General features: G+C 50.0%; 6 protein-coding genes across 6 annotated transcripts; 3 read left to right on the top strand and 3 right to left on the bottom strand.

Annotated features, from left to right (window-relative positions):
- Window positions 1-737: 737 nt before the first annotated feature.
- Window positions 738-2,188, bottom strand: Asppvi_000517 (putative C2H2 finger domain protein; the record flags this gene model as incomplete). Its single annotated transcript, XM_043296826.1, has 3 exons — window positions 738-1,523; window positions 1,586-1,725; window positions 1,783-2,188. 3 exons carry the CDS (start codon window positions 2,186-2,188, stop codon window positions 738-740), a joined length of 1,332 nt encoding a protein of 443 aa, XP_043152761.1.
- A 6,268-nt stretch (window positions 2,189-8,456) lies between these two features.
- On the top strand, window positions 8,457-9,473 carry Asppvi_000518 (3-demethylubiquinone-9 3-methyltransferase; the record flags this gene model as incomplete). The annotated part of the gene is made up of 1 exon (XM_043296827.1): window positions 8,457-9,473. One exon carries the CDS (start codon window positions 8,457-8,459, stop codon window positions 9,471-9,473), a length of 1,017 nt encoding a protein of 338 aa, XP_043152762.1.
- A 481-nt stretch (window positions 9,474-9,954) lies between these two features.
- Asppvi_000519 (putative RING and UBP finger domain protein) lies at window positions 9,955-12,203 on the bottom strand (the record flags this gene model as incomplete). Its single annotated transcript, XM_043296828.1, has 3 exons — window positions 9,955-11,181; window positions 11,249-11,925; window positions 11,993-12,203. The coding sequence occupies 3 exons, from the start codon at window positions 12,201-12,203 to the stop codon at window positions 9,955-9,957; spliced, it is 2,115 nt and encodes a 704-aa protein (XP_043152763.1).
- A 3,354-nt stretch (window positions 12,204-15,557) lies between these two features.
- Window positions 15,558-17,993, bottom strand: Asppvi_000520 (Zn(II)2Cys6 transcription factor domain-containing protein; the record flags this gene model as incomplete). The annotated part of the gene is made up of 4 exons (XM_043296829.1): window positions 15,558-15,658; window positions 15,717-15,915; window positions 15,971-16,822; window positions 16,881-17,993. 4 exons carry the CDS (start codon window positions 17,991-17,993, stop codon window positions 15,558-15,560), a joined length of 2,265 nt encoding a protein of 754 aa, XP_043152764.1.
- Window positions 17,994-20,933: 2,940 nt separating this feature from the next.
- Asppvi_000521 (CAAX farnesyltransferase subunit beta RAM1) lies at window positions 20,934-22,848 on the top strand (the record flags this gene model as incomplete). Its single annotated transcript, XM_043296830.1, has 7 exons — window positions 20,934-21,457; window positions 21,532-21,687; window positions 21,743-21,817; window positions 21,879-22,006; window positions 22,061-22,178; window positions 22,231-22,509; window positions 22,569-22,848. The coding sequence occupies 7 exons, from the start codon at window positions 20,934-20,936 to the stop codon at window positions 22,846-22,848; spliced, it is 1,560 nt and encodes a 519-aa protein (XP_043152765.1).
- A 2,644-nt stretch (window positions 22,849-25,492) lies between these two features.
- Asppvi_000522 (uncharacterized protein) lies at window positions 25,493-26,220 on the top strand (the record flags this gene model as incomplete). Its single annotated transcript, XM_043296831.1, has 2 exons — window positions 25,493-25,517; window positions 25,802-26,220. The coding sequence occupies 2 exons, from the start codon at window positions 25,493-25,495 to the stop codon at window positions 26,218-26,220; spliced, it is 444 nt and encodes a 147-aa protein (XP_043152766.1).
- Between the last annotated feature and the right edge of the window lie 498 nt (window positions 26,221-26,718).

Genomic DNA, 26,718 nt, shown 5'->3' on the forward strand with positions numbered 1-26,718 from the left:
TCCAGGATCTTGTTAATATATCTCCATCTCTCAAAAGCCATCCGGCAGCCTTCGATATTTAATATGCTTCTATCATACATACAGTTGTGTATGCTCATTTACAAGGTTTCTGTGTTGATTCTTTGACAAAGGAAAAGGTACAAAGGAAATTCTGAGGGTAAAGCGAGACAAGCGATAGGGGGAATAATGTATCAACAACACAGACAAAATTAGGTATAGGGGGGATGCAAGGAGATTGAAAGCACGCAAGATAAAACCAGCAATATCGATGACAACACAGATAGAAAACAGATACCCGAATTCCAGAACCCCGTCCTACCTAGCCATGAGCCATCCAGCTCTCTATTGATGCTTCATCCTGGTCGTGTCACACATTAAGCAGAAAGAAACGAATAGAGAACACAAATAAGAGCTAGTCCGGACTCCTCCCAGCGCGCTTATGCAAGGCCTTATCAATGCAAAGTAACAGTGAACAGAAAGAAAACAAATCTGCAAGGGGAGAAGGATGATTATGATGATGAGGGATATGAGCAAAAACAAGACAAAAGGAGACGAGTAGAACGATGATACAGAGCTTCTGCTAGGAATACAAGGGGAAAAAGATGGATGGGGACAAGTGACAAAGGAAAAGCAGATATTCCGTGCGCAGAGCCATTTCGTTGCGCAGCAAGGAATTGATTCGGTAAGGCCGAACAAATGCCGGTAGATGACTGCTGTCAAATACGGGAATTCTCGCATTACACGGGAGTAGACCACCCGTTGTCCCCCAGCCTCGGCTTCAGTTCGTAGTTCTCAGGCTCAGTGCTCGCTGGCCGCCTAATGGTCGAGTTGGGGAAGTACATGTGCGGGGGCATGGAGCTGGGATAAGCTGGACCACTTGGCTCAGGGTAGTTGAAATCATTCACAGACCCCGGAGACGGAATGCTACCGTGAGAGGGCGAGGCCCAGCCCAGACTCGTCATGTGCGGACTCCCGCTGACGCTGTTTGGCCGGTGATCACTATTAGCAGGCGGCTCAAGCGGCTGAGGGGGGGCGTAGCCAGAGGGGTGCGAGGTCATGGATGGTCGTTGGTGTGGTGCACTGCTGAAGCTCGAGAGAGACGGCGACGTGGCTGTCGGCGAGGAGCGAGGGCTGGCCTGTGGGAAATCCCCCCGAATGTGAGGAGGGATAGATCCGTTCCCCATGTAGTAGTCGCCAGCGGAACGAGGCATGTTCAGAGGTGGCAGGTCACCAGGAGGTGGAATCGACACGGGATGATGCGCAGGGGAAGGCGTCGAGTGAACAGAGGCGTGCTCGGAGAAAACCCCATCACCAGGTACCCTTGCTCTCTCTTTGTTCTGTCTCAGGTTGGCTTCCGTCTCTGCGGCGGCCTCCTCGATGGTTCCCGTGTGATGGTTCTGATGACGCGTCAAGGTCGTGCGTCGAGTGAACGTCTTCTGACAGTTCGCATATGGACACTTGTACGGACGTTTTCCAGAATGTATTCTGCGGTGTCTAGCCAAGGAAGACGAATCGCTGAAAGGCTATCAAGATATTCGAGTCAGTAAACGGTTTATCAGCTACAGAATAAACTATGTCTGCATACCTTGCCGCATCTTTCGCACATATGCGGCTTCTCTCCTGTATGAACGCGAGAGTGCACAGTCAAAGCTGAACGTTGAATGAATTGTTTCCCACAGCCGGGCCAATCGCAAGCGTGCGGTCTTATCCCTGTGTGGATTCGCTCTAGAATGTGGTCAGCTCGATGTTTACTTTTCGCATGTATTCCCATGGAAATCTTACCATGTCTGGCGAGGTCACTACGCCGAGCGAACCCCTTGCCACAAGTCGAGCAGTGGAAGGTCTTCGGCGGAGGATCTGCCCTTTGGGGCGCACCACTGGGAATTTGAGCACTGCCGGTATAAGCTCCAGGGGCGTAAGGATTCTGCAGAACTGGCATCCCACTATTGGGTTGTCCATGAGGCGGATACCGCATGTCTTGGGCCATGTTGGACATGGGGTTTAGCGGAGCGTGCGAAGGATATGACAAGACTTGTTGATCGGAAGCTTCCGACACCCCGGGCTCAGGCTTCATCTTGGGTGACGAGGCAGGATCCAGGTTGTGGTGCACAAATTGCTGTTGAAATTGAGCTTCTGCAGCGATAGCGGCAGTAGACCCTTTTCTGTTCAAAATAGTTGTGATGTCCATGACCCGACCCAGCGACGAGCTGAGAAACGGCGGTCAAGGACACGTGAAAATGTCCTGTTCTAACTTTCCCGATGAGCAGCCGCAGATCTGTCTCTACGGCTTTTGCTGAGCCTGAAGAGGCGTCGATATGTTGATCCGCCGGCGTAAACCAACTGAGTGGCTCTCGTGCTGCCGTTATGTTGTGATTAGAAAATCGTTTCAAACTCGGTTTGCGCGCTGATTTACCAAGGTATCCGTCAGTAAAGTGAACGCAAAGAACCGGGAAAGATTGCGCTGAATTCAGCTAGATGAACAAGTGAAAATAGCTGACACATCTCGAATGTGGCACTAGAAAGGAGATTCGAGAGAACTCACCAGATGCCTCCTGAGCTGCTTGATAGGGGCGTGTCCTCCTACTAGGCGCGATGAAGGAAACGATGGCCAGACTCGTCGAAATCGTACACAGGAATGCGAGCAGACTGTAGGACGGCCACAAGTCCTGTCTTTCCTGGCGCGAGAAAAAGGACTCCTTCTTCTGACAGGCGTGATATTCTCACGATGTTGAGCGTCCTTCGCAAATCGCGAGCCCTGACTGAATCGATCAAGGAAGACTGAGACACTAGTTCAAGCCCCCTCGCAGATCTGCAACGACGGGGAAATCGCGAATACCCGCGAACTCGACAAACCAGGGATTTCAAACTTTGAATCTGTACCAAGCTTCAGAATGTTGCACGTTTCTCGCTGGGTCTCCCGGCCTACTCGGATCGGTATCGGTGGAGATTAAGAGGATGCAGGTGATTTTCCAGCGACAGACAGGTTGTATTCGGTTTCGAGCGCGTCTCAAGCGAGGAGGGTTTCGAGGAGCTGAATACCGGAATGTTCGTACTGCGAGGCGAGAAGTCACTATTCTCTGAGAGTGTACTGTTAGCAGGTTGAGCTTTCATGAAATCCATAGTAAATATCTGCACTCCGAGAGCACCAGACAGCTGCGAAAAATTGCAAAACATTGTTTGTTGAGCATTCCAAAGAACTGAGTCTACACAAAGTATAGAGGGGGATCAAGTCCGCGGAATGTTCATAGCTTCCAACCATTCTCCCCAAACTGAACGACTTCCGATGCGTCAAACGATCTCAAGCGCTCCAAGAGCGAGTCCAGCGGTTGGGCAAGAGAGTCTCATATCACAAACGAGCTGACGAGACAGCGGGGACCATGTAGAGCCCCGGCGAAACAACGAGGGGGAGCACATACGGGATAAGCAGACTCCGCGAGAGGAAAAGCAAGTCGAACAACCCGCGACAAAGAATCCGTATCCAGGGAGGAGGAAAATGAAAGAGAAGATCCTGTGCTGAAGCTGGCCGCGGATGGATAGGCTGCGAGCGGTGGCTTGGATGGAAACTAGAGGCCGAGGGAGGGAAAAACAACTGCGACCAGAAAAAAAGTTCCGTGGGTTCAAGATGATGTCGACGGGACGCTCCTCTTCCGCTTGGGAAACAGTCACCGTTGGTCGGCAGGACAAAGGTGCTTTGACGCTTCGATGGATGATGGACAGTGAAGAGAAGGAAATACGACCAGAAGATTTTGATGATGATGACAGTGGTACCAAGCAACAGCAATAATAAAGGGACGACTACTGGAGATCGAGTACCTACTTAAGTTATGATGGAAGGCTTCCAGAAACACGTTCTTCCACCATACCACTACCGTACGGGCCATTTTTTTATTTATTTAACAATTTAATCTAGTCCGTGATTTTTTAATTGCGATGATTATTATTAGCAAGTATTGAGGGCGTTTTATTTCAGTAACAATCATTTATTTGATTGGTTCTTATTATTTATTAGTTTACCGGCCTACTACTGGTTCAGGGCTGGGCAGCCTAACTACCTGAGGTAGTCTACGGACACTACTACTACTACTGGTATCAGCACGTTTCTTCTAAAACGCCCCCCTAAGAGGCCTAAGTGGCTCCCGTTGAACTTGAACTGTTTGAACTTTGAACAGGCCCCCGAAAGGAAGCTGGCGGCAGCAGAAGGTCACCATCATTTTCCCTCGGCTCCACACCGTGGCCTTCCCCGTCCCCTTAGCCGTGCGAGATTCGGCTCTGGTGGAGACCGTATTCAGACTGGTGCCGATCTGTACGACGAGTAAGGGATAACGAGCGATGTGTGCATATTGAAGACGATACACAAGATGATCCCTGGTGTTTTCTCTGGCACTCCTGTGATGCCTCAAGATTTCAAATCTCGTGGCTCATTAATTACTCTGTGGATGGGTGTTTCTCCGTCCCTCCTAGTTTATCAAATCTCCTATCGAGACTCCTAATAAGCTCGGGCATGGGCCTTCAAGGTTCATGACGCAACAGGGCGGGCGCTTTCGGTTATAATTTCTTTCTGATTCAGGAACCGAGACGAACCAGTACATGACCATGGCCCCCTGAGAAGCTTACTTTTTCTACTGGCTACCCCGGAATCTCTTAAGAGCATGCATCATTCTGCAAGGCTGACCTTCAGAGAGAAAAAGGAGAAATCAATGACAAGCGGGTGGATAATACGCCATATACGATCACTATTTTAGGACTTGCGAGACACTTTCCGCCTCCGTTCTTATTCCCCTGCTGCAAGACTACTCGCCATCGTGCGACACATGGAACCTTACAAGTGCAGACATACTAGTTTACTACCGGCAATGAGTGAGGATCAATTACACAAGACTGACGAAATGTTCTGATATTCAGAAGACTAAGAAAAATAGGGACAATGCTCATTTGTTAACAGGGAGGCCCTTGCTCAGACTTCAAGGCTGGATGCCGCTGACTTCTGACCTGGCGAGTGAGCGATCAACAACGAGCATCGTCTTCATAGGACGGCCTGACGGAGTAACCCCAGTCGAAGCCTCCAAGGGTCACAGAATCACCATTGTTTAACCCCTTCGGCGAAAATTATAATTGCGCATGGCGTCAGATTAGCGAACAGCAACGGTGGGAAAGTTAATTTCCTTCTAGAAAGTTTCGAATTGTGGATGGTGGGCACAGGGCACTAATTGGGTAACAATGCAACGCTATGTCTCTAGGCCCCGGAGTGATAGTGAGTACTCCGTAGTATGTATCTGCTCCATACCCGTCTGTTGTATCAGTCTGCACGTCACGTTGGACTGTATGCTTTACTGGGCCATCACAGACTTCACCAACTTGAGCATGAAGCCGGGGACTTCATCCACTGAGTTGATGACATGGAATATGTGGGCTCATACACCAAGGGAGCAGTGTGGGCTAGTTTCGCATAGTCCTGTTACTAACTCCCAACTCACTAGCCGCCTAGTGCTGGCTGGAGACACTAAAACCAGACTATGTGTCTTAAGTTGCATCATTGCATGGACCATCCGTATCGACGGAACAATAATAATGTTAACACCTGGTCATTCTCCCCTGATCAGGATTGATTATTGGTGAACTGTCCAAATTGGCTTCTCCACTATCGCATCAACTTCAGAGCCTACTTTAGTACAGAGACTACAGAGTACTTGACTTCAGTGCTTCACAGGACTAAGGAGTCAGGAGTCAGGAGTCAGGACACACAGGGGCCACGCGATTAAACGCCAAGGCCAGCCCGGGCTTCCGAAATCCTTCTAGAAGGAATTCAGGGACGTAATGGAAGCCTTGTTCTCTATTGTCTCTGTTCCGATTCCTCATTTCTGCATCCATCACAGCCACATGCAATCCTGCGAGTAAGGTTCTAGGAGGTCTGAACATCAACTCTCAAGGACTACAAAACTACTGACCACTCTCTTTCGTATACTTCCCCTAATCATCACAGCGCAATCTGAGTGCTGCAGAAGTCAGTGGTGGTGAATCTCGATCAACATACCATCAGCCCCATGACGCGGATCATTTCTCCCCTCTCCCTGTCGTCTTGCCTTGTACGGAATAGAACCATCTTTGACTCGTCTGATCGCCAGCAGCGATTCAGTTTATACTTTATACCGTACAGGTTTATTCGGAGCCGAAAGTAGCCGGGAAGTCTATTGTTGACACCCCATGATCAGTGGTCCCATTCATGAGGTTCAGGACTCTGCTATTGTTATTGCCTGCTTCTCGATATCTGAATACCACCGACGGAAAGTCAGTCCAAGCATTCTCATTGGACGAATTGCTTAGTCCATCAACGCCTCAGTGTTTGACGTGGTTTCAGGTTCCCAACTTTCGAGCCGTGCCTCACTGCCTCTCCGTAGGGATCCGTAGCCTCTGCCAGAACAAGGCTACGAAGATAGGGGAGAACCCACCCGCTTGTGGTGGCTGATACACGCACTAAAATAATTAAAATGGGTCTGTGTGTTTCTCTACGCTACCAGTAATTTATAAGAATATCATAATATCGATCACCATGAGACATGCTATCGGACGCTAGGCATAAATTCTCAAGCCACTCCTGTACTAGTACCGACTGCGTAATGTTCTAGAAAACTTCCATGGATGGGTTCGTCTGTATCCCCTTTTTGCGTTATTTCTTACATCCTCGTCACTCTGCTGTTCTGAGTGATAGATACTCATGAGCTGTTGTACTACTTCGTACACTGCTAGACTGTACAATCATCCAGCTTTGACCGCCATTGCAGGTCTGCAAGCAAATATGTTGTTTAAGTTCATAGATGCAGTACTCCGTAGCAACACAACACACCACAACACAACATACAGTACAACAGCGTGATACAGCAGGAGTAATCATGTAGCTTTCCACCCAACCTGCACTGCCGCAATCGCGGCAAGCCACACCGGGCATCCTGCGATTCTCCCTCACCGTCCAACCGGCGAAGATTGCGAGATTGAGAGCACCCGATTGGATTAGAACGTCTGCTCAGTGACGGATGGCACAGGGGTAAAGGGAAGGTGGACGAGACCAGGTACCTAGATACTCCCTCGCCAGCAGTCAGCACTGCTTGATAGATAGTCCGTGGAATAGGAGTACTGCTATCCATAGTTCATACTCCGTACTCGTTGGTGATACCATTCCTAAATCAACAAGTGAGCCCACCTATCACCCACTTTAGTCGCACAGTCGGCCTTTTTTCTACGACAGACTTGGTTAGTAGGTGGATAGGATGGATCGTTCCCTTGCCCCATAAACCATACTACTCATCGAGAGGATATTATTAAATCAAAAAAGGAAGACTTCTGGAAGACGCGTAGAATTTCCCTGTCTCGCAGGAGGATCCACCAGCACTCAACTGCTGCAGAGCAAATCAAGAACGTTCTGGCGTATTTCCTTTTTTGGATTACGATGATGTCCATTGCCGCGATCTGTCTCACTCTTGAGTCTTGACTACTAGTCTAGCCTTGCCCCTTTTTCCCTATTCTGTAGTATGCACGTCTTTGTGGCCTTGGCTTGGATGTACTTTTGTCATGGACTTGTCGATCGTACCAGAAGTCTCTATAGGAGCATGATGCCAGGTCAACTGCATCGTCTGATTTCCGAGCCGTAGGAGACAAGAGTGTAGCTCCACTCGCATTTCATGTCTCTCACGGGATCTATAGATGTTATTACGATATTGTTGGCTTTGTATGTGCCATACTGTATACAGGTCCATCTAGTATATATATATATTGAAAGTTGAAATGTCCGCATGGAGCAAACCCCCGCTTAGTTCATTCTGACAAAGAACATGAAGGAGTGAACAAATACTTCCAGACATATAGTCAGCCATAGCTGCCAGAGCTATTTATCATGTTCAATGGAAGAAATGCAGAAAAGTGACAAGTATATATGTATCTGCGGCCTATGTCCGACTGCTAGTATTCCTGCATATTTGCTTCCAGCTCGACTCACACTAGAAAGAAGCTCTTGTTCCAGATCGCTATTCGAGAAATATCGAATACACAGAGAAAGATGGAAAGAGAATCATCCATGTATAAAAGTCAGTGTAAGAGCAATCGTCTAAACTTCAAACCTGGATAGTTGTACTGTGCTTGTCAAAGGCTTGGCATGTTTGTTGTTCTTTACATCACAACCACCGCGGAATTGAATTGCTTCATCGTAACAGTAACTGATCTCGCTTCCACAACCTCTATCTACAGAGCAGCGATGGATAAAGCCAGCTTGCTATAAGATGTAAGAAATGCTAAGACCATAATCAGCTTCAGCGACTCTATGTTCGCGACTTCGATTGCTTCCACAGGCCTTACGCTAACATGTTTGTCCAGACAACCTCGCATCAGCCACAGGCAAGCGCACTTGCATTGATCCATCGCAGAGACATATTGAGGCACGTATCGACAAATCCTCGACCTAAATCAAGATGAACTCTCTGCGGACAACTTCATTTCGCTCGCTTGCCCCCCTCCTCCGCCGCCTCGACACTCCCCGCGCTCATTCCACCTCCTCCGTCTCCGCAAATGAACTCTCGCATTTCTCCGCCCTCGCCAGCAGCTGGTGGGATCCCGTCGGCCCTTCGCGCATCCTCCATCTCATGAACCCCCTCCGCCATGACTTCATCGCCTCCTGCCTGGCCGAGTCCCTGCCCGCGCCTCGTCAGACCACACCCACCACCACTAACACCCTMCGCTACCTCGACGTCGGCTGCGGCGGCGGCATCTTCGCTGAGTCCCTCGCCCGCACAATCCCCACCTCCGCTTCGTCACCGACAACCCAAACCCGCGCGGGCTCAATCACAGCCATCGATCCCTCCCCAACCCTCATCAAGATCGCGCGAGAGCACGCCCGCCTCGACCCAAATGTAGATTCCCACCTCCGTACCGGCCGCTTCAGCTACCAGAACCGCACCCTCGAGGACCTCGTCGCGGAGGTCCTCCGCCAAGATACCCCGAGCACCAACTCCGTACCCGAGACAGCGACGGAGGCCCAAGCAGACAGGAAATTCGACGTCGTGACCCTCTTCGAGGTCCTCGAGCATGTCGACTCAAGCGCGGGTTCCTCGCCCCTCGCGTTCCTGACAGACTGCCTTCGACTCGTCAGACCGGGCGGCTGGCTGATCGGGTCGACGATCGCGCGCACCCTGCCCTCGTGGCTGGTGAACCAGGTGATCGCCGAAGCGCCGTGGCCGATTGGCGTCGTGCCCCGCGGAACGCATGAATGGAGCAAGTTTGTGAATCCTGATGAGCTGGAGGGGTGGATTCAGGAGGGGTTGATGCGGAGTGTGGATGGGGCTGCGGCGCGTGCGGGCAGTGATGCGCTGCAGGGTATGAAGTGGAAATGTACGGGTGTCATGTACTTCCCTGGCTTAGGGTGGAAGTTGGTTCCCGGGTCGGAGAGTTGGGGCAACTACTTCTGGGCTGTGCGGAAGGGTGGATGCTGAGCTGGAGGTTCGTGTACTGGGCATGTACAACACTGATGCTACTTGTATATTATGTATAGACCTGATTTGGATATCAGACATGGCAACGGAAGTACCATCCCTCTCACTGAGGACATTAGACCATATTGGCTCTGATTCCAGTATGAGCACTGACTATTCTGCTAGAAAGTGCTTGATTCTGGTGGAACAATCCACACAAGGGCGAGCTGTCAATGATCTCCAGCGTGTTATGCGCAGGGGTTCTCCTCATTAGCGTAGGCTAGAAGGCACGCAATTCCACTCGCAACGCGAACGAGGAACTGTCCCTCAGAGGACTTAAGGTACCAGAGGGCAGTGTCATTAGACCTGACAAGCAACTGGTCTAAATCTCCTCTGCATAACTTCCTGATCAACGGATCAAGGTACTGCGGTGGGACGGCGACAGAGAAGTTCTCCTCGCAGGTCCTCAATGGACATACAACCATGACGGCTGATGTCTGAACTACTTCTTCCCCTTCCCCCTGCCCTTCCGCTTATTGTTGGCCGGGGGGTCCGGAACACTGACTGTCCCCTGCACCACGTCCTCACCTTGATCCTTGAGCCGTTCCGAGCCGCTGATGAAGAACGTAAGGTCACGATTTTGCTCGGTCAAGTCTGCATTTGCAGCTTTGAGCTCCGCGACTTCGGCCGTCAAATGTTCGATACGCTTCATAAGGCTCTCGTTCATCGTCTTCTCTTCCCGCCATTCCTTCTCCATCTTGCGCGTCATAGCCTCGAACTTCTCCGCTCGTTTCTCCGCTCGAGCCTTGTCCCGCTCGAGACCGGGGAGGGTCTCTGCAGCCAGTTTATCGTACTGCGCCTGCAGCGCCCGTAGACTGGCTGTCGCCTTTTCGGCCGTTTCTTGTGCTATGGAGGCCGCAGCGGTAGCCTGCGATGCCTTGTCGGCAGCTCGCTCGACGATTTCCTCGAAGTAGGCGCGCTGACTTTCCAGCTGGCTTGTGAGGAGGTGTGTGTACTCAACGCTCATGTTCTCGAGCTTTTCGCGGGGCACCGCATCGGTCCAGTCGGGCGGATCAAGTGCGCTATTGTCCGCTGCAGGTAGTTCCACCAGCTTGCCGTCTGTCTTGCTCTGGATGATCCTGTGGACATACGCATCGCCTACATAGCTCCACACACGTTGACTGGCAAGATCCATTGCAAACGCATGCGAGGTTTCCTTGTAGTGTGCGAAGGCGTGCGCTCCGTCATAGCGACCGCAGCCGACATTTCCACAAATGAGACAGACCCAGAGGTTGATCTCGGAACGACAGACGCTGCACTCTGCCGGCTCATCCCCGTAGGCCGCTCCCTGACTGCCCCTGCGGAAATCATCTTGTGTATATCGACACACCGGGCATCCACTTCCTTTCCACTTCTGTAGACAAGTGCAATGAAAGACATGTTGACATAATATCGTCAACAGCCCCGTCGTTTCATCCATGCGTTCCAAGCAGACAGGGCAGGTGGGTAACTCGATGAGCGCGGGCGTGGGAGGCGCAAGCGGCTTACTCGAGAGGGTGGCAGTGGGTATGGAGCTCGGCTGAACAGAGGTGGATATGACCGTCCGCTGGGGGCTTGTCGGAACATGCGAAGCAGAAGGTGCACTCTGCTGGGAAGCTGAGACGTCAGAGTCGGAATTGACGGCTTGAATCTCAACCGTCTTCACAAAAACGACATGGCACGTTTCCGGCTGTCGAGGGCATCAGCATGCGACATGCGACACAAATTGAACTAAGCACTAAGCCGACGACACTCACCTCCATGCTATTAAAGACTTTACCGTTCCACTCCTTCTGCCACTCCTGCGCCTTCTTCCCGCTCCGAAACTTCATCAGAACCATATACCGATTCGCCCTTGCCGTCCTGATCATTCGAAAATGGCTCACTTCATCCATTGTCGCCTCGCCCACGAAGCCCAGAAAGTCAGAAGGGGACATGTAAGATGGCACCGCAAGTATACACAGAGTCGTACAATCCTCATCCTGGCGCAGAGAAAGTGAGTGGCCCTTGGCCGGTGCATCCTGGCGCCCACTGAGCTGATCATACGGCCGTCTGGCCGCCGCCGCCGACCCTTTCAGCTCCAGGGGGTAATCCTCGCCGACGAGGAACGGCGTCTCCTCTGCATCTCGGTAAAGGTGCACAATACCCCAGATACTCTCCGACGTCTGCTGGTCAAGTGGTATGTATTTCCCCTTGGTGCGTAGCCCCCCGAGAATATCGGTGCCGATCCCGGTCGCAACGGGGTTGTCCTTGACGTCTCGCTTGCCAATCCGTTTTGAAGCCGTTGCGCTTTCGTGGTCCGAGGGTACCATATCAACGCATTCGATTGATATCTTGTCTAGTCGGAGATCGTTCTCAAAGTTGCTCGCACTCGTGGGTGATTTCGTGTAATGGTGGGGTACAGTAGGATGCGTCGTTGCTATCGCGCTCGCCGCTGGATTTAGCGTTAGAGCCGCATGATGCATTTCAGAGTTCTGCAAATTCTAGGCTATGAGACGTACATTGGGAAGAAGTAGTTCGAGACTGGTTGCTGTTATAAATCGTTGATATCGACTGTCGCGCCCGCTTCTGAAACGGGAGCAGAGCTTCACATGCGGAGTCAAATGATAGAGACGTAGGTGATCGATGGTCGACACTCTGAGAGGCGACTCCAAGACCGGACTGAGGATGAGCAAACAATTCAATAGCCAAATGATAAAAGTAGGAGGGCATCCCGACCGATGCTCATTCACATTGCCGAGTTGCTCGTAGTATTGCAGCTTGATTGATTACCTCACATTTCCAGGATATATTGTTGCTTATCACTCCGCTTTCGGTTCCTTGGTTGACACCGGAGTCACGTGCATTGTGGCAAAGAGCATTTGACAAGGGGCTACTTCGTACTCACCAGATCATACGACGGAATAAGAGAATGGGGTTGCCGAAGGATTATTTGTGAACTTCTACAAGCTTCTACAAATTTGCCTGAACTGAGTGTTACCAGAGATATCAACTGGTCCATTGGATTCTTAAATAGAGTATGTAATGCGCCCTAATCGAGGCGATAAGAAAGAAAGGTATGCCCAGCGTAGCCTTATCAATAGAAACCATAAGCCATCCAAACGCCATGCAGGCCATTCAAGCCGTAAAATGTCGTCAAATCAGTGAAAGAAAGCCTTCTCCCGTTTAACATCCACCGCGCAGACGCAGCACCAGGTGGAGCGTGCTCTCCTTCTGAATGTTGTAATCGGAGAGGGTCCTCCCATCTTCCAACTGCTTACCAGCGAAGATGAGACGCTGCTGGTCCGGGGGAATTCCCTCCTTGTCTTGGATCTTGCTCTTCACGTTGTCGATTGTGTCAGAGGACTCGACCTCCAGTGTAATGGTCTTTCCGGTGAGAGTCTTGACGAAGATCTGCATACCACCACGCAGACGGAGGACAAGATGCAGTGTGGATTCCTTTTGGATGTTGTAATCAGACAAGGTACGGCCATCTTCAAGTTGCTTTCCGGCAAAGATGAGACGCTGCTGGTCTGGGGKAATGCCCTCCTTATCCTGAATCTTGCTCTTGACATTGTCGATGGTATCTGAAGACTCCACTTCTAATGTGATAGTCTTTCCGGTGAGAGTCTTCACGAAAATTTGCATACCACCACGCAGACGAAGGACTAGGTGAAGAGTCGATTCCTTCTGAATGTTGTAGTCGGACAAGGTACGGCCGTCCTCCAGCTGCTTACCAGCGAAAATCAGGCGCTGCTGGTCGGGAGGGATGCCCTCCTTGTCCTGGATCTTCGACTTAACATTATCAATGGTATCACTGGATTCCACCTCGAGGGTGATGGTCTTGCCAGTGAGGGTCTTGACGACTGTTGTGAATGAGTCAGCGAGCCATCCTAAAATGTGGCCACCAGGGTGGCGAAATTCGGGAGACGGCGAAGTAACTTACAGATTTGCATGCCACCACGAAGACGGAGAACCAGGTGCAGAGTAGATTCTTTCTGAATGTTATAGTCGGAGAGAGTGCGGCCATCCTCGAGCTGCTTGCCAGCGAAAATCAAGCGCTGCTGGTCAGGAGGGATGCCCTCCTTATCCTGAATCTTCGACTTGACATTGTCAATAGTGTCGCTGGACTCGACCTCCAAGGTGATGGTCTTGCCCGTGAGAGTCTTGACGAAGATTTGCATGGTGAGGACGATGCGAGGAGTGTTTCAGTCTGTTCGTTAAAAGGACGATGATGGAGTATTCAACAGCGGAGGAAGATATTCAGGAGATAGAGGAATACCACAAAAGGGAGAGAGATATAGGGGAGATGATGAAATGATGAAAGAGCAGGAGCGAGAGATGGAAGGAGGAGAGGTTTAAGTAGTCATGAGAGAGGTGAGGGGAGGAGGCGGAGGCGAAGCGCCTTAGTCAGGCCAGGCCAGGACCAGAAACGGCGAGAGTGAATCAGTGATGAGATAGGCGGGATAACGTGACGCAAGGAAAGGTTGAAAGAAGGAGCGGCAGGAACATTTTTCTGGCACCGCCTGGCGCTTTCCCTGGGTTCTGTTCCTCTGGCCATTCACAGCCTGCGCCTGGCCAAACTCTCTACAGATACCTGAGGGAAACTGCTAGAAAACTGCCTTTCCGGTCGTTGCTCGGCCCGATGACTCAAAAGGCGCCTGAAGTACCTCGTAAGTACCTTGTATCGTAGTTAGTAATAACGGTCCTCTCTTGATGACAAAGGAGCTTATTCTACAGCCTCCTAAGGTTCTCTGAAGTGAGGATATGTCGATACGGAGTACAACGGGGGCGGAAGTTCATCAATCCTTAACCTTTGCCCCTATTCGAAACCTTCCAATCTCTTTTCCTAGAGTCCCCGTTATTTGCAAAGCTCGCGACTAGACATATCGCTATTTTCAGTCTATCACTAGTCCGGAAAGGATGTTCCTACGTAGAGTCTGTCTCCGTTCACACCCGCCACTGACGCCACTGGTTGGTCTCACACCATCTCGACACCCATGATCCGAATAGCCTTGCCCAAACTCAGAGGAAAATTTCTTCTTCCGAATATCTAGCTTTGATCCAGCCGTGCTTTCCTTGATACTGTTAATTACCACATTTAGCCGCCGGATTTCTGTGCTGCGCCAATTCTCAGTTTCTCACTGCGTCATACACCGATGACGTGCCTTATCGGCCGGAGAGGGGTGGAAAGTGGACACCTCAGCTGATAGTGTGTTACTGAAGACGGCCGCCCCAGGCTACCACAAATAGTAATGCGGGAGAGCCATCAGGCGTCATGTGATCTTCGCATTCGGTATCTCTGCCTTTAGGCCTTAGGCAATGCGTAAGTAAACCAGCTGTATCCACTTCTTCCAGATTCTGTAGTATGCGGCATTGTTCACAGAATGCGGTTTGAATGACCCTCGACCTAGTGGTAGACAATGATAATCCCACTACTGCTTGAGAAGACGGCTCTACAATCATCAAACCCGGAGTCCATTCGAGCAAAGAGAGAAAAACCCAACTGGTGATAATATAATATTCATGGATTGCAAACTGCCTTGGTATCCAGCGAAGTTCAATCGGAGAGTAAACAATGCTAGCTCCTAGATTTCCGTGGAGCGGTCATAATGCCCCTCATAGTTAAACACAATAATGAAAACAAAGCTCGCTAATGAAAAGGAAGATGCAAAACTCGGTGAAATGACGCGAGAACTAGCCTCCAGCATACGTCTTGCAACACAGTTGCGCGCTCATCATCTCTGCTATCAGACATTTTCGTGCCCGTACAATATCATGACGTTCGTGATACTCATCATCGCTGTCGAAACTCTATGCGAGAAACGTATATCACTTGAGAAAGAAGCAAAGAAAAAAAGGAAGAACTAAATGCTGTCAATCAAAATCCACAAAAGGTCAAGACAGCAGGAAAGCGGCCGTAAAATAAGACACAAATGCGAAAAAGAGTGATAGTCGCTTTCGCTTCAGGCGAATCTCGTAAACATCAAGGTCGACATGTCTCATATTGTGTTGTATTGCGCTGGCTCAGCCGTAACGCATTTGAGTCGATGTAGGTCGTGGTTTTCATCCTCATATCTCGTCATCTTAATTTGCGCGGACCACAAGTCTTGAAATGAATTTGTTCGACAAGCAATCAAAGTCATTGCGGTCGAACTTCGAATTCGAGCGGCTTCTCAGATAGCTCTCTGTTCGGGCAGGTCAGTATACTCAGCAACAGATAGGGCGAAACAGACGGCCGCTTACCGTATTGCTTTACATGTTCGCGAACCTCGGTCATGGTGTTGCAAACATCGGGATTCGAAAACAGCAAGTGGTGGTGCTTTTGTGTTTCCCAATCAGTGAAAGCGGGGAGTTTCTGCGAAATTGCCTGGAACAAGCCAACGATGACCCCGACAGGGATATTCTCCATATCATTGCAGAACTTCTCCACAGCGGCAGCATCCTTCCAAGATGTCAGTAATTCAACCTTTTACAGCAGCGCGTAAATTGCGACTCACCGGTGTGCGGTAATGGCAGTCGAATTGCATTTCCTCCCACACTGCCAATAGAATGCATGCTAAAATGAAGATCGTAGGCCAGTTCTTCAGTTTTTCTCCGCTATACACGCTTGAGTAAAGACTCGAGAGCTCTTCAAGAACATCCTTCTGCAGCTCGCGCCACATATTAGCCATGGCGCACTTGACCTGGAAATTGATCATGACAGGCGCCATGATCTTGCCCTTGAACTTCGATGATGGGTCCTCAATCTTGCCAAGGAAGCCATCTTCCTCACCTATACCCTCCACCATTGTGACATGGAGAGTCAGATTGTAGGCAATGATGAGCTTCAATGCTTTACGGATCACAGGTAACTTGGTGCGGAAGTAGTACCGGAAGGCAGTCTTGAGCATCTGCGTTAGGAATGGTGTGCCCTCGAAGTAGTCGTCGACGAACTTCTCAAAAGTGCCGTTGCCATCAATGTGGCGGTCGAGATAATCAGACAACATGGCATGTGAGATACCTTCCATACCGGCAGATAGTTTGGCGGTCTCGACCTCATACTGAGTGGGTTCTCGGTGCATTGATTCGACCCAATCAACACTGAAGCATTGATCATCCCGAACATAAACCTCCCGGGCGTTAATGGGAAGAATCTGACCATAGCCATGGGTGATGAACAAGGTCCTTTCGTGCTCTGAGAAACCCTTGATGTTTCCAACCGAAAAACCGAGAGTAATATGACGCTCGTAGTCCGCTTTCCAATCCTTCATGAAATACCCGATTTCCTTGATGTCAATCCTCGTGCAAGGAACTTGCCATAATCTAGCATGCGAGGGTTGGCAACCGGCACAAGGCTCGCCTTTATCACACTGCCAAGATTGCCCTGTCAGTCAAGTGCTGGCAGATTTACGGTTTGGAAGGACTTACAGTCTTTTTCAAGAATTTGCAGCGCAGGCATGCTCTTAACTTGCGAATTTCGCTGGCTTGCTTTCTCTGATCCGGCTTGAGCGGGCCCTTTCGCTTTCCAACGCGTTTCTCGCCTTCCGGCTTTCCAGCTTGCGATTGCTTGCGGATTTTGGTCTCGGCAGTCTTGGCAGCGATTGGGCTTTTGCGCGAGGGTTTCCTACTGGGCGGCGATGAGGACGACACCTGTGATCCAGAGGACCTGGTGGGCGAAGTGGACTTCTTGGAGGGAACCGGAATAGGTCGCACAATTGCTACAGGGCTGACTGCAGTAGGGGATTGGGAGCCGTGGGAAGTGTGATCGTAGGAGACCCGTCTCGGCATGCTGAAGGCAGACTCGAAGTTAAGATCAGAGGTGGGCGAGTTGATTGGATTGGAGATGTCAACGAAACTGCCGTAGGAAGTTGAGTACGATGACTCAGAAAGGCTCCGGTCGTGCAACGTCTGCGTGGGATTGATAAAGATGCCCTGATCGGGGAACATGAATTCGTGAGAGTGCCGGGTTTCGATGGCGCTCCAGCCGTTATCGCTGCTCGACAGAGACCGTACTTCCAAGTAAGTGTCCGTGGGGGAGCTGCTGCCTATCAAGTTGCGAGGTGCAGCGTAAGATGACAAATCTTGCAGGCCGTCCGGGAAGGACATCAGCTCGGGTTGGAGATCCTGGTAGCCAAATGGAACCATGTCGACTGGCGCAGGCAGAGGCATATAAGAATTTTCCAAAAGACCTGAGCTCATCTGGCCTTGGGGCGGAGCCATGATATCCACAGGAGACGAATGGATGGGCATTCCGTAGCTTGAAGTCGTGTATTGCTGAGCCGACGAAGGATCCTCCTGAGTGTACTGAAGGTGGGGTTGCAGCTGTTGGAAGTGCCAGTCGACCATCAGGTTGGGGTCCTGAGCTACCGACTGTTCATAAGCGTGACCGCTGGTTTGCAGAGGAGAGATGTCTCGCGATCCGTCTGTTCTATGGGAGCTCTGATGGTCCACCGCCACGGGCCATGACTGAGGCTGGATATAGTTTCTCGAGTCGTAGTCAAGCCCGATGAAGCCATCGTTGGTTATATCAACATTGGACATTGTCAGAATCAGCTATTTACGAGAGATCAAGAAGGAAATAAATGTAATAATTGAAAAAAAGGAAAGTCTCAGCAAAGAAAGACCAGACAAAGGTGAGGGTGGTACAGAAGAGTTCACAGCAACAGAGGTTGAAGGTAAATTCGTCGCAGAAGCCTGAGGACAAAGGCCACTCGGATGAGCAAAATGCCCAAAATCCTGGGGTATGAGAGGAAGAAGAAGAGGGAAATCACAGGCATAGAGGAGGCGGTGGGGAACAAAGCAGCGGTGAGCGGAAGCTGCGTCTTTCGGAGCTGCGCTAGAGGATCCTGGGAAGGAGTTATCGCTATCGTGGGTGGGGTTGTTGTCTCTGCTGATGGTCACCCGTCGAGGATGAGTGAGGTGATTGGATGTAAATTGGGGACAAAAGTAAATGCCACGCCGGTTTCCTGCTAAAGCCTCATTGATTTTCCAGGCTACTCTGACGATGTTACCAAGCTAGGCTGCTTCGGGGAAAAAGACAGGTATTTTATTGACTGAGAGTCTGAGACAGTGAGGATAAGGACGGAAGAGGTGCGCTTTGCGTACAGAACGTACAGATACGTTGGTCAACCTCATGAATCACGATGATCATCTAGTAATTGCCAAGTGGGCAGTACATTGATTTGACAGAAGTCATCAGAGACTTCTGAATCTAAGGTAAGATGCATCTGGTGCAGCGCTTCTGAAACATGTACCTACCTCGACTTTACGTCCTGACAGACTCTGAAAGGTGAGCATCAGCATACTCTGAGTAAAGACTTCCGTACCAAGTTCCTTTGAGATGCTTTAGTACCACGGTACCGCTACGGACTGCTCCGTGGACGAGACCCAGGAAGACTCTCGGGAACTGGAGATCAGTGGAAACTGTCAACAAGATCAGTAAGATACTACCAGTAGTCTCCGTTTTACCAGCCGCTTACCTTACAGAGCGGATTGACTTGAAGCTATTATCTGAATATCAATCGTGATTGGCAGAGCCTTTCACTTCTACGGTCGTGGAAATACTCGGACAGACCCCGCTGACAAGCCATACAGTATCGTACATGGCCATACATTACGATCTGTATGGAGATTATGAGGCGATCATGGATCATATGTGAGTGTAGTCTGCCGTACATGCGACTAACGCGGTCCAGTTGTCAATCACCAGTGATAGATTGGACCACCAACCAATTACGACCAGAATTCAGACCAAGCGTGGGATTTGTTGGCAACTAGGGTGGCTGACCGTGCAGCAGCTCCATCTTTGACCGTACGTAATTACACGGACATTATCGTACGAAGACTGGGATGCTGCTTGTCAGAATGAGACCATTATTGCCTATGTAGCAAGCATATCAGGCCACTTGTTCGGCGAAGCTACCTGTGGTGATGCTAGGTAGAAGACGAGATTCGGTGATGATTATTGTTCGATAGGAGAGCTCTGGACTCCCTTGATAGACTGTTTGTGTGTTTTTGCTCTGCCAAAGGCCCCTCAGCTTCGTCCTTTGCCAAGCAAGAATTCGTCTTAGGGACGATCAAGTCATAGAGTTTTTGCACAGACCAGGATCTATTGGTCAATGAGGAGGTCTATTCGCGACAGTTTTCATAGCAAGATCGCGATAGATCATATTTCTGAGCACCCTTGAAGTCTCAACAAACCTGGAAGATCGCAGCGTCAGTGACAACGCTTGACGGCACGGGGTCATGCACGTCTTCTGCGTTCCAAGTGAGTAAGGGTCTTTGGGAAATCGATTTGGCAGAGCCACCGTATTTCCGTCATTACTAATTCGTAGCATTAGAGAGATGGGTACGGATTACTTTACTGACCTTCCGGTTTGACAGTGCAGACGAGTTCCTCATTCGCTCCCTTCATAGATATCGACATCCTGTTGGATCTTACTTGCAGCGGGCCACGCCAGCAACCGTAAGCAGAACATATCGGTTGCATTCTTGTTTCATGGCTGAAGGACGACCCGTTGATGATGTTGCGACGTCGTTAGTAATTACTCTCTTGAATCATTAATCCGAGAAATAGAGTTTTCAATCATTAGTGTCTGGCATCTGGAAAAGTGGAAATATTCCACAGCGTAGATGCATGCTAGTTTCGAACCGACTGCTATTGTTTATGCTAGCCTCAAAAGGTTGTTGGTTAGGTTAGAAATAGAACCAATGCGTTCGTGCTAAGAGAAGGAAGGTCTTGACGGAGTACACAGAGTGATCACGTTGTCCTCAGTCGGCAGGAATGAGGCGCTTTTCTCACTGATTTCTTGATGTCCTCATCAATTATATCGTTGAAATGACCTTACAGACTTTCATTAAGTGTCTTTGTGCATTGGTAATTTGAAGGCTGACTTTCGCTGCCGACGGAGACAGCACAACTGTCCTATCTACTCCTTCATAAAGGCATGATAGCATCAAAGGTTGTCGAGTAGTTTGTAAGGCTCTACCTTGAGAGGTCAAGGGCTTGAAATTCGAACGGCTGGAAGAAGATCCATTCGGCGATCAGCATTGGCAGGAGCCTAAGCTCGGGAAGAAAAAGTAAGCAGAGACGAAGAACGGGATCTTCCCGGCTAGGGATACTGGGGTGCAACAAAGCAACGGATAGATTGACTGGATGACTATTCMAAATTTGAGGTTGATTGAGTTAGTCTTCTAAATGTAAAACAAAGAGACGCCGACCTTGATCGCATCTGTTCTTGCTGGAGGCGAACAAAAAAGGACAATTCTTCCGCTTGGAAATTTGATTGTACCCGCTTGTCATGAGGGGTCGAGGCCCACCACCTGACTTTACGGAAGAACAATGGACTGACGATGGCAAGATTTCCATTGACGAGGGAAAGAACAATGATTAGGATATAGCAACATCGCAAAGAAAATTGCTCTACTCCCGTGTATAAATGAGTGTATGATCGGAACCTTGATTACTATCCTAGATATTCTATGCCTGTTATTGCAGCGACTGGGAAACACCGTCGCAAGGTCCTTTTCTCTTCGACTAGTCAAGGACCATCCGTGACAGCAGGAAAACCAAAAGGTCGAAACTTCAGCGCCAACCTGCAGGTCAATAGTCGCTCCCCAGCGGCCACCAGTTCCCACAACCATTCATCGTCCACCCAGAGCGGGAAGATGGGGGAAAGCCAAGTCCATCCCGGAATTCCAGCGCTCTTCAGGGAGCCGCCTCTGATCCACGACTCGCTCTCCACAGAGACCACTGACCTTCAGAACGAAATAGTCAACAAATGTCTGCCGTTCCTGAAGGGAATCCACAACAGTCAAAAAGGTCCTTTTAACCAGTGTGGGGTCCCCGCTCTTCAACGCAAAGACCACGTGGAGTATCTTTACGACTCACTGGAGGACTATCCGGCCTCCTTTGTCGGGCTCGATGCTAGTCGCCCTTGGATGGTTTACTGGGCCTTGGCAGGGCTATGCCTTCTAGGAGAAGATGTGACTCAATTCCGCGAACGGTAAGCTTGTCCCTGATATTATGTAGTCGTGCTCCCTGTCCGATATGAATATCGACTAAAATCTATATTGCCAGCGTCATCTCCACATTCACGGCTGCGCAGAATCCCACTGGTGGGATTGGAGGAGGGCATGGCCAGATGTCGCATGTTGCATCAAGCTATGCTGCGGTGCTGTCTATCGCGATGGTTGGTGGTGAAGATGCATTCGAATTGATTGATCGAAAGGCAATGTGAGTTATTATGAGGCACCTCCTCTACTAGGAAGTCATCGCTGACCTTGTTGAGGTGGAAATGGCTCGGAAAATTGAAGCAKCCTGATGGCGGCTTTACCGTCTGTGAGGGTGGAGAAGAGGACGTGCGGTAACATTTCCCTATCAGTCTCTCTCTGCATATGTAGCATTTTACTGAGTCGCCAGCTCAGAGGCGCCTACTGCGCAATGGTAGTCCATGCCCTTCTCGATTTGCCACTAGCATTGCCCCCGGAAGCCGAAGCTCGGCAGAATGGTTTGGCGACATTCACCGATGGCCTTCCTGAATATCTTTCGCGATGTAAGTGGCGTCCTTTGCTGAGCTTCCTGGTTGTGATTGACAGTGAAATTGCAGGTCAGACCTATGAAGGTGGTATCTCCGGGAGTCCGGGCACCGAGGCGCATGGCGCTTATGCCTTTTGTGCTTTGGCCTGTCTTTGTCTCCTTGGTCGGCCTGAAGTGATTGTGCCAAGGTAAGAATCCGCATCCACAGATCAAATTTTTTACCCTTGCTGAGTGTATTAGATATATGAATGTTGCAACACTCCTTTCTTGGCTCTCGGCTCGACAACACGCACCCGAGGGAGGTTTCTCCGGCAGAACCAATAAATTGGTGGACGGGTGTTACAGCCAATGGGTTGGGAATTGCTGGCCCCTCGTCCAGTCTGCGCTAGATGGCACACAGCCAGTGGCAGGCCCTAAGCGAGCTTCCGTCGGAAATCTTTACAGTCGAGAGGGATTGACAAGATATATCCTTTCTTGTTGCCAATGCAAGCTTGGCGGCCTTCGAGACAAACCGGGAAAGTATGTTAATTCATGGCCCCGGCATTCACAGTTAATGCGCATAGTCTGATTGTCTACAGACACCCGGATTCATACCATACATGTTATGCGCTCTCCGGGCTCAGCACGGTTCAATATCACCATTACTGTACTGACTCAAGTGCGAGCTCGAAGGATGACTTCAGCTCAGCATTCTCTTGGAAGTACGAACCTAACCTCGCCTCGGACGATCAAGGATCCGACATTGGCGTATTCGCTGAGAATGACCGACTCGTTCCTTTCCATCCCATTTTTGTCATTCCACACAAGTCAGCCGAAGGTATACGTGTCTGGTTTGAAAATCGATCATTCGACCTGTAGACTAGCCGAGAAAAGTAAGGAGTAAGAGTTAGGGTGTTGGAAAGGTCTGAGAAAGCGAAGAGACGAAGCTGATAGCAGCGTGTGCACTGCACACTGACAGTCTTGATGTACATGTAACTCGTTCAAATTCAGTTACACTAAGAGCAAATTTATGGGCTATGCTTACCATGTCACATGGGTCGCACACATTATCTATTCCAACGTGGGCTCAGCGTCATCAAGGAGTGGCTGACCACCGAAGTGAAGCTGGTGATTTAGAAGCAAGGGATAGAAGGCTACTAAGCTATGGATCGCGGAGTGCAGTCGCAGTCTGCACAGTCCCTACCTCGACATTCATGAGGCAGGGGGCGGTGGTTTCAGTGATCAGTTAGAGTTTGACATCCCGGAAGGTTGAGAGCATCGATAATATCGCTGGTATGGGTATCGAGCTCGTCAGGAACATAGAGTTGATACATCGCCTTGACATCCATCACTCACTAGTTTCCTTAAGCGGATGTTGCGACTGAGGCAGCGACGCTTGTTTTCCTCCTCATGACTTGCCGCTTGCTTAGCCGCCCTCTTCTCCTTTCCATCTCTCAAGTTACCTAGTTTATCTTTTTTTCATCATTAGCAGCAGTTCGACGAAATGAGAATGCATGAGCCATTCCGCCACTGGCCTAGCTCCCATTCTCGGCGTCTGGGGTGAAGAATTTACGGACATGTCAGATTGCTCATACTCTATTCGTTACTTGAGGACTCGTCCGAGCGCCTGTATGGGAGAAGAAGGCAGACTTGCGCCATGCCCCGACAGTGAAAGTAAGTTTGGCTTCCATGACAGTCATCCTGCATTACGTCCACAACTGGGTCGTCAGCATCGAAGTTGACTGTGTCTACTCGATTTAGTACCGTCAGGATTTCCTCCCGATTTATGGGGGTATACTTCTGTGGAATGCTATGCAACGACATCTGCAATCTTCATCAACGTTTCCTGTTCTATCTGCTGCTCTTTCCCATCAGGAGCGATTACTCCTGCAAGGAAAAGTGGCATGGATTCCCCACTGCACCTAGTGAGAACTTGCCAACTCATCATTGCATCCGATGCCTGCCTGTCACAACATAGACGTTGGGCCAATATCATCCGTCGAAAATCCAGGACTAACCTATTGCATTTGTCTAATTCTGCATGGCAGATTATGACGGCCACCACAATCAGACAGGCAAAACCGGCTCCTCTCATCCCGTTTTGCTCTTGAACTTTCACCCTGGGGTTGGAGCTCGTGTGCCCCTCCTTAGTTCCGATGGAATTTGAGGCTGCTCTGAGTCCAAGGACAGTGAAAGCATTATCCCGAGAAAGCGGTCGATATTGGAAGAGGAGTCATGCCCGGGACACTAACCGAATCGTTATGACTTTCTCCCCCCGTTGTGGCGTGGGATGAGAGTTCTTTCGCAGCTTTACGCCACTTTACAGCGTTTGCAATTCTCCTGCTGTCTAGTGTTTTGCGGACAAAAGCTTTCAGTCCGCTTCTAACACCCTGTAGTAACGGTTATATAATCATTTTATCTCCCATTCTTCTAGGTTCGAGCTAGAATTGGGATTCCTGCCGTCCTGCGTGGCATGCATCTTGTTACGAACGAAAGCGCATTAGTGGTTTTCTACAGCGCCTTTCATTAAACGCGCTGATGCGATCCAATGTCTCGAACATGAGGACAATAGTAAATGTCCTGCATTCTTTTTATGCTGCGGGGTTTTATGGGATCCCCTTCGCACGACTGTGCATCACCGCCGAAGCGAAAAAGGCGCCAGAAAAATCCGATTAAACAAGGCCTCCGCTCAGATGGCTGGGCGTTCATTCTGCAGCAGCGCAGCGATGGCACATTGAGACCACGATTTGCTCGGAGATTGTTATGCTGCGCGACATGCCAATCTTTGCCGCATGGATCGGCGGCGAATAACACCGTGGCGGATGGACCAGGAAGCTCCATTTTCCCAAGCTTAATCACTGGTCGAAAGCCATGCCAACGCATCAACGGTCCAATATGGCTCGCGACTCGGAATTGAGAGAAAACAAAGGAGAACACACCCAGGAAAGGTCCTTAGTGCAATAATGATTAAACCGACATTCGACCTTCCTAGTCCAGCCAATATGGTGGAACAAAGGGCATTCCTAAAATTTGTTAATTTCGCTTGGAAACCTCTGACCCCTTCTGCCTTTGGACATCAGACTTGTCGTCTGCTTCTGGAGCCCCACCTGTTTATTTGAGACGATTATACCTAGCCCGATGGTCGTCGTCCTTCTTTTCTTTTTCGATCGCTCATTATCATCATTGAAGCCGTCTATACCATGTCGTTGTCTTTCTCCGGCCGCTAGTTCCAATGTGCTCACGTTTTGGTGACCCTCTTTGTCCCCATTGATCTATACTAAGCATCCTCAACGCCGATTGACTCGCTGCAGAGGACTTTTGATCCTTCCCTGCTAGCAAATCGCATCATTTGTGTGAACAACGTGGGCATTGGGCAGCAACAAACACCTCCCAGGACGCTTGTTGAATGCCTCTGGATTGATTGCTAGGATTGCCGCGCAGGGTCAACATAGCCAGGGCAGCGAATACTAGACCGATACCGCTCCGTCCCATACATTTTATTGGCCGCTTATCTGTATACGCGATGTACTATATTCTCTACCTTGCGAGTATGTCACCCCATCTGCCCTTATCGGCGCCCTACCGATTGTTGTATACACAAAACCTCTGTCCTTTGATTGGGCTTGGAACTGTTTGAATTTGGCCTCGTTTTCGCTTCTTTCAAGAATTTTGCAAGTTGTAAAGCGGTTTCACTAGAGGACCACATGAATCGCGTTATCCGGCATCACTCTGATTTGTCGTTGACCCATGACTACCACGGCGTGTTTCTCTCCATCTTCTACACATTAGCCCTGAGCTACCGTTTTGAGCGGCCAATAACCATGAGAAATAGGCCTTTGTCGACGCCGCCGCTGGCCAGAACCTCTGTACGAGTCCTACGCAGGTACAGGCGGATACTCGTGCATTGTGCGCGTCAACAACCGCGAATACCAAACAGATTCTGTGTGCGAATCCGAGACCCTTGCCCGTGAGAATGCGGCCATGCGGGCGTACTTGATTTGTCGGAACTTCTCCGTCAACGACGGCATGTATCCGGCGGGCCATGACCACGGGGGTATCGTACAGGGGATCCCGGTGGCCATTGGTACGGGCCGGAAGAGCCGCTACCTCGACGATGCGGATACCTCGACGAGCGGAGAGAGCAGAAGCGGTGGGAGTAGCCCAGAAAGCCATGAGGGGAGCCGGCTCAGTCTCGACCCACGGACTCTAGGCCCAGCCAGGACACTCACCTTTAGCAGCCGGGCACGATAATGCCATGCAATTCACCMGACGATGGCCGACCGTGAGGGTTTGGAAGATCGCTGAACTCAAACAGGGGAAGGAAAAAGGAAAAGAAAAACAACCTTACGACGTTACGATTGATGACATGACTTGAAATATCCTGATAGATTGAAGCGACTTTTGCCAGAGTGGTTTACATGCAACGATGATATGTAGTTTCCCCTTTATAGATGACGATGATTCGGCTGGCTGATTGAGTTACTGGAATTCGCTTGAGCATTGTCTTTTCCTTTTCTGCATGTGGTGGCCAGCACTGCTTGATGGTGGATGTCTCTTTGCTACTATCGTTCAATCGAAGCAATATTGCAGTTTCTTAAGGAAGATAACACCTGATCACCTGGCAATAAGAATCCTTGTACTGATGTTTCCAAAACCTGAGGCATGAATCTAGAGGCCATACTTAATGGCTGGTTAGTGTGTTATGTTTGCACTGTTTGCCTGTCCGCTGAGGCATCATGACGTATATCC

This window comes from Aspergillus pseudoviridinutans, assembly GCF_018340605.1.
Source record: "Aspergillus pseudoviridinutans IFM 55266 DNA, scaffold_1, whole genome shotgun sequence".
Taxonomy (NCBI): domain Eukaryota; kingdom Fungi; phylum Ascomycota; class Eurotiomycetes; order Eurotiales; family Aspergillaceae; genus Aspergillus; species Aspergillus pseudoviridinutans.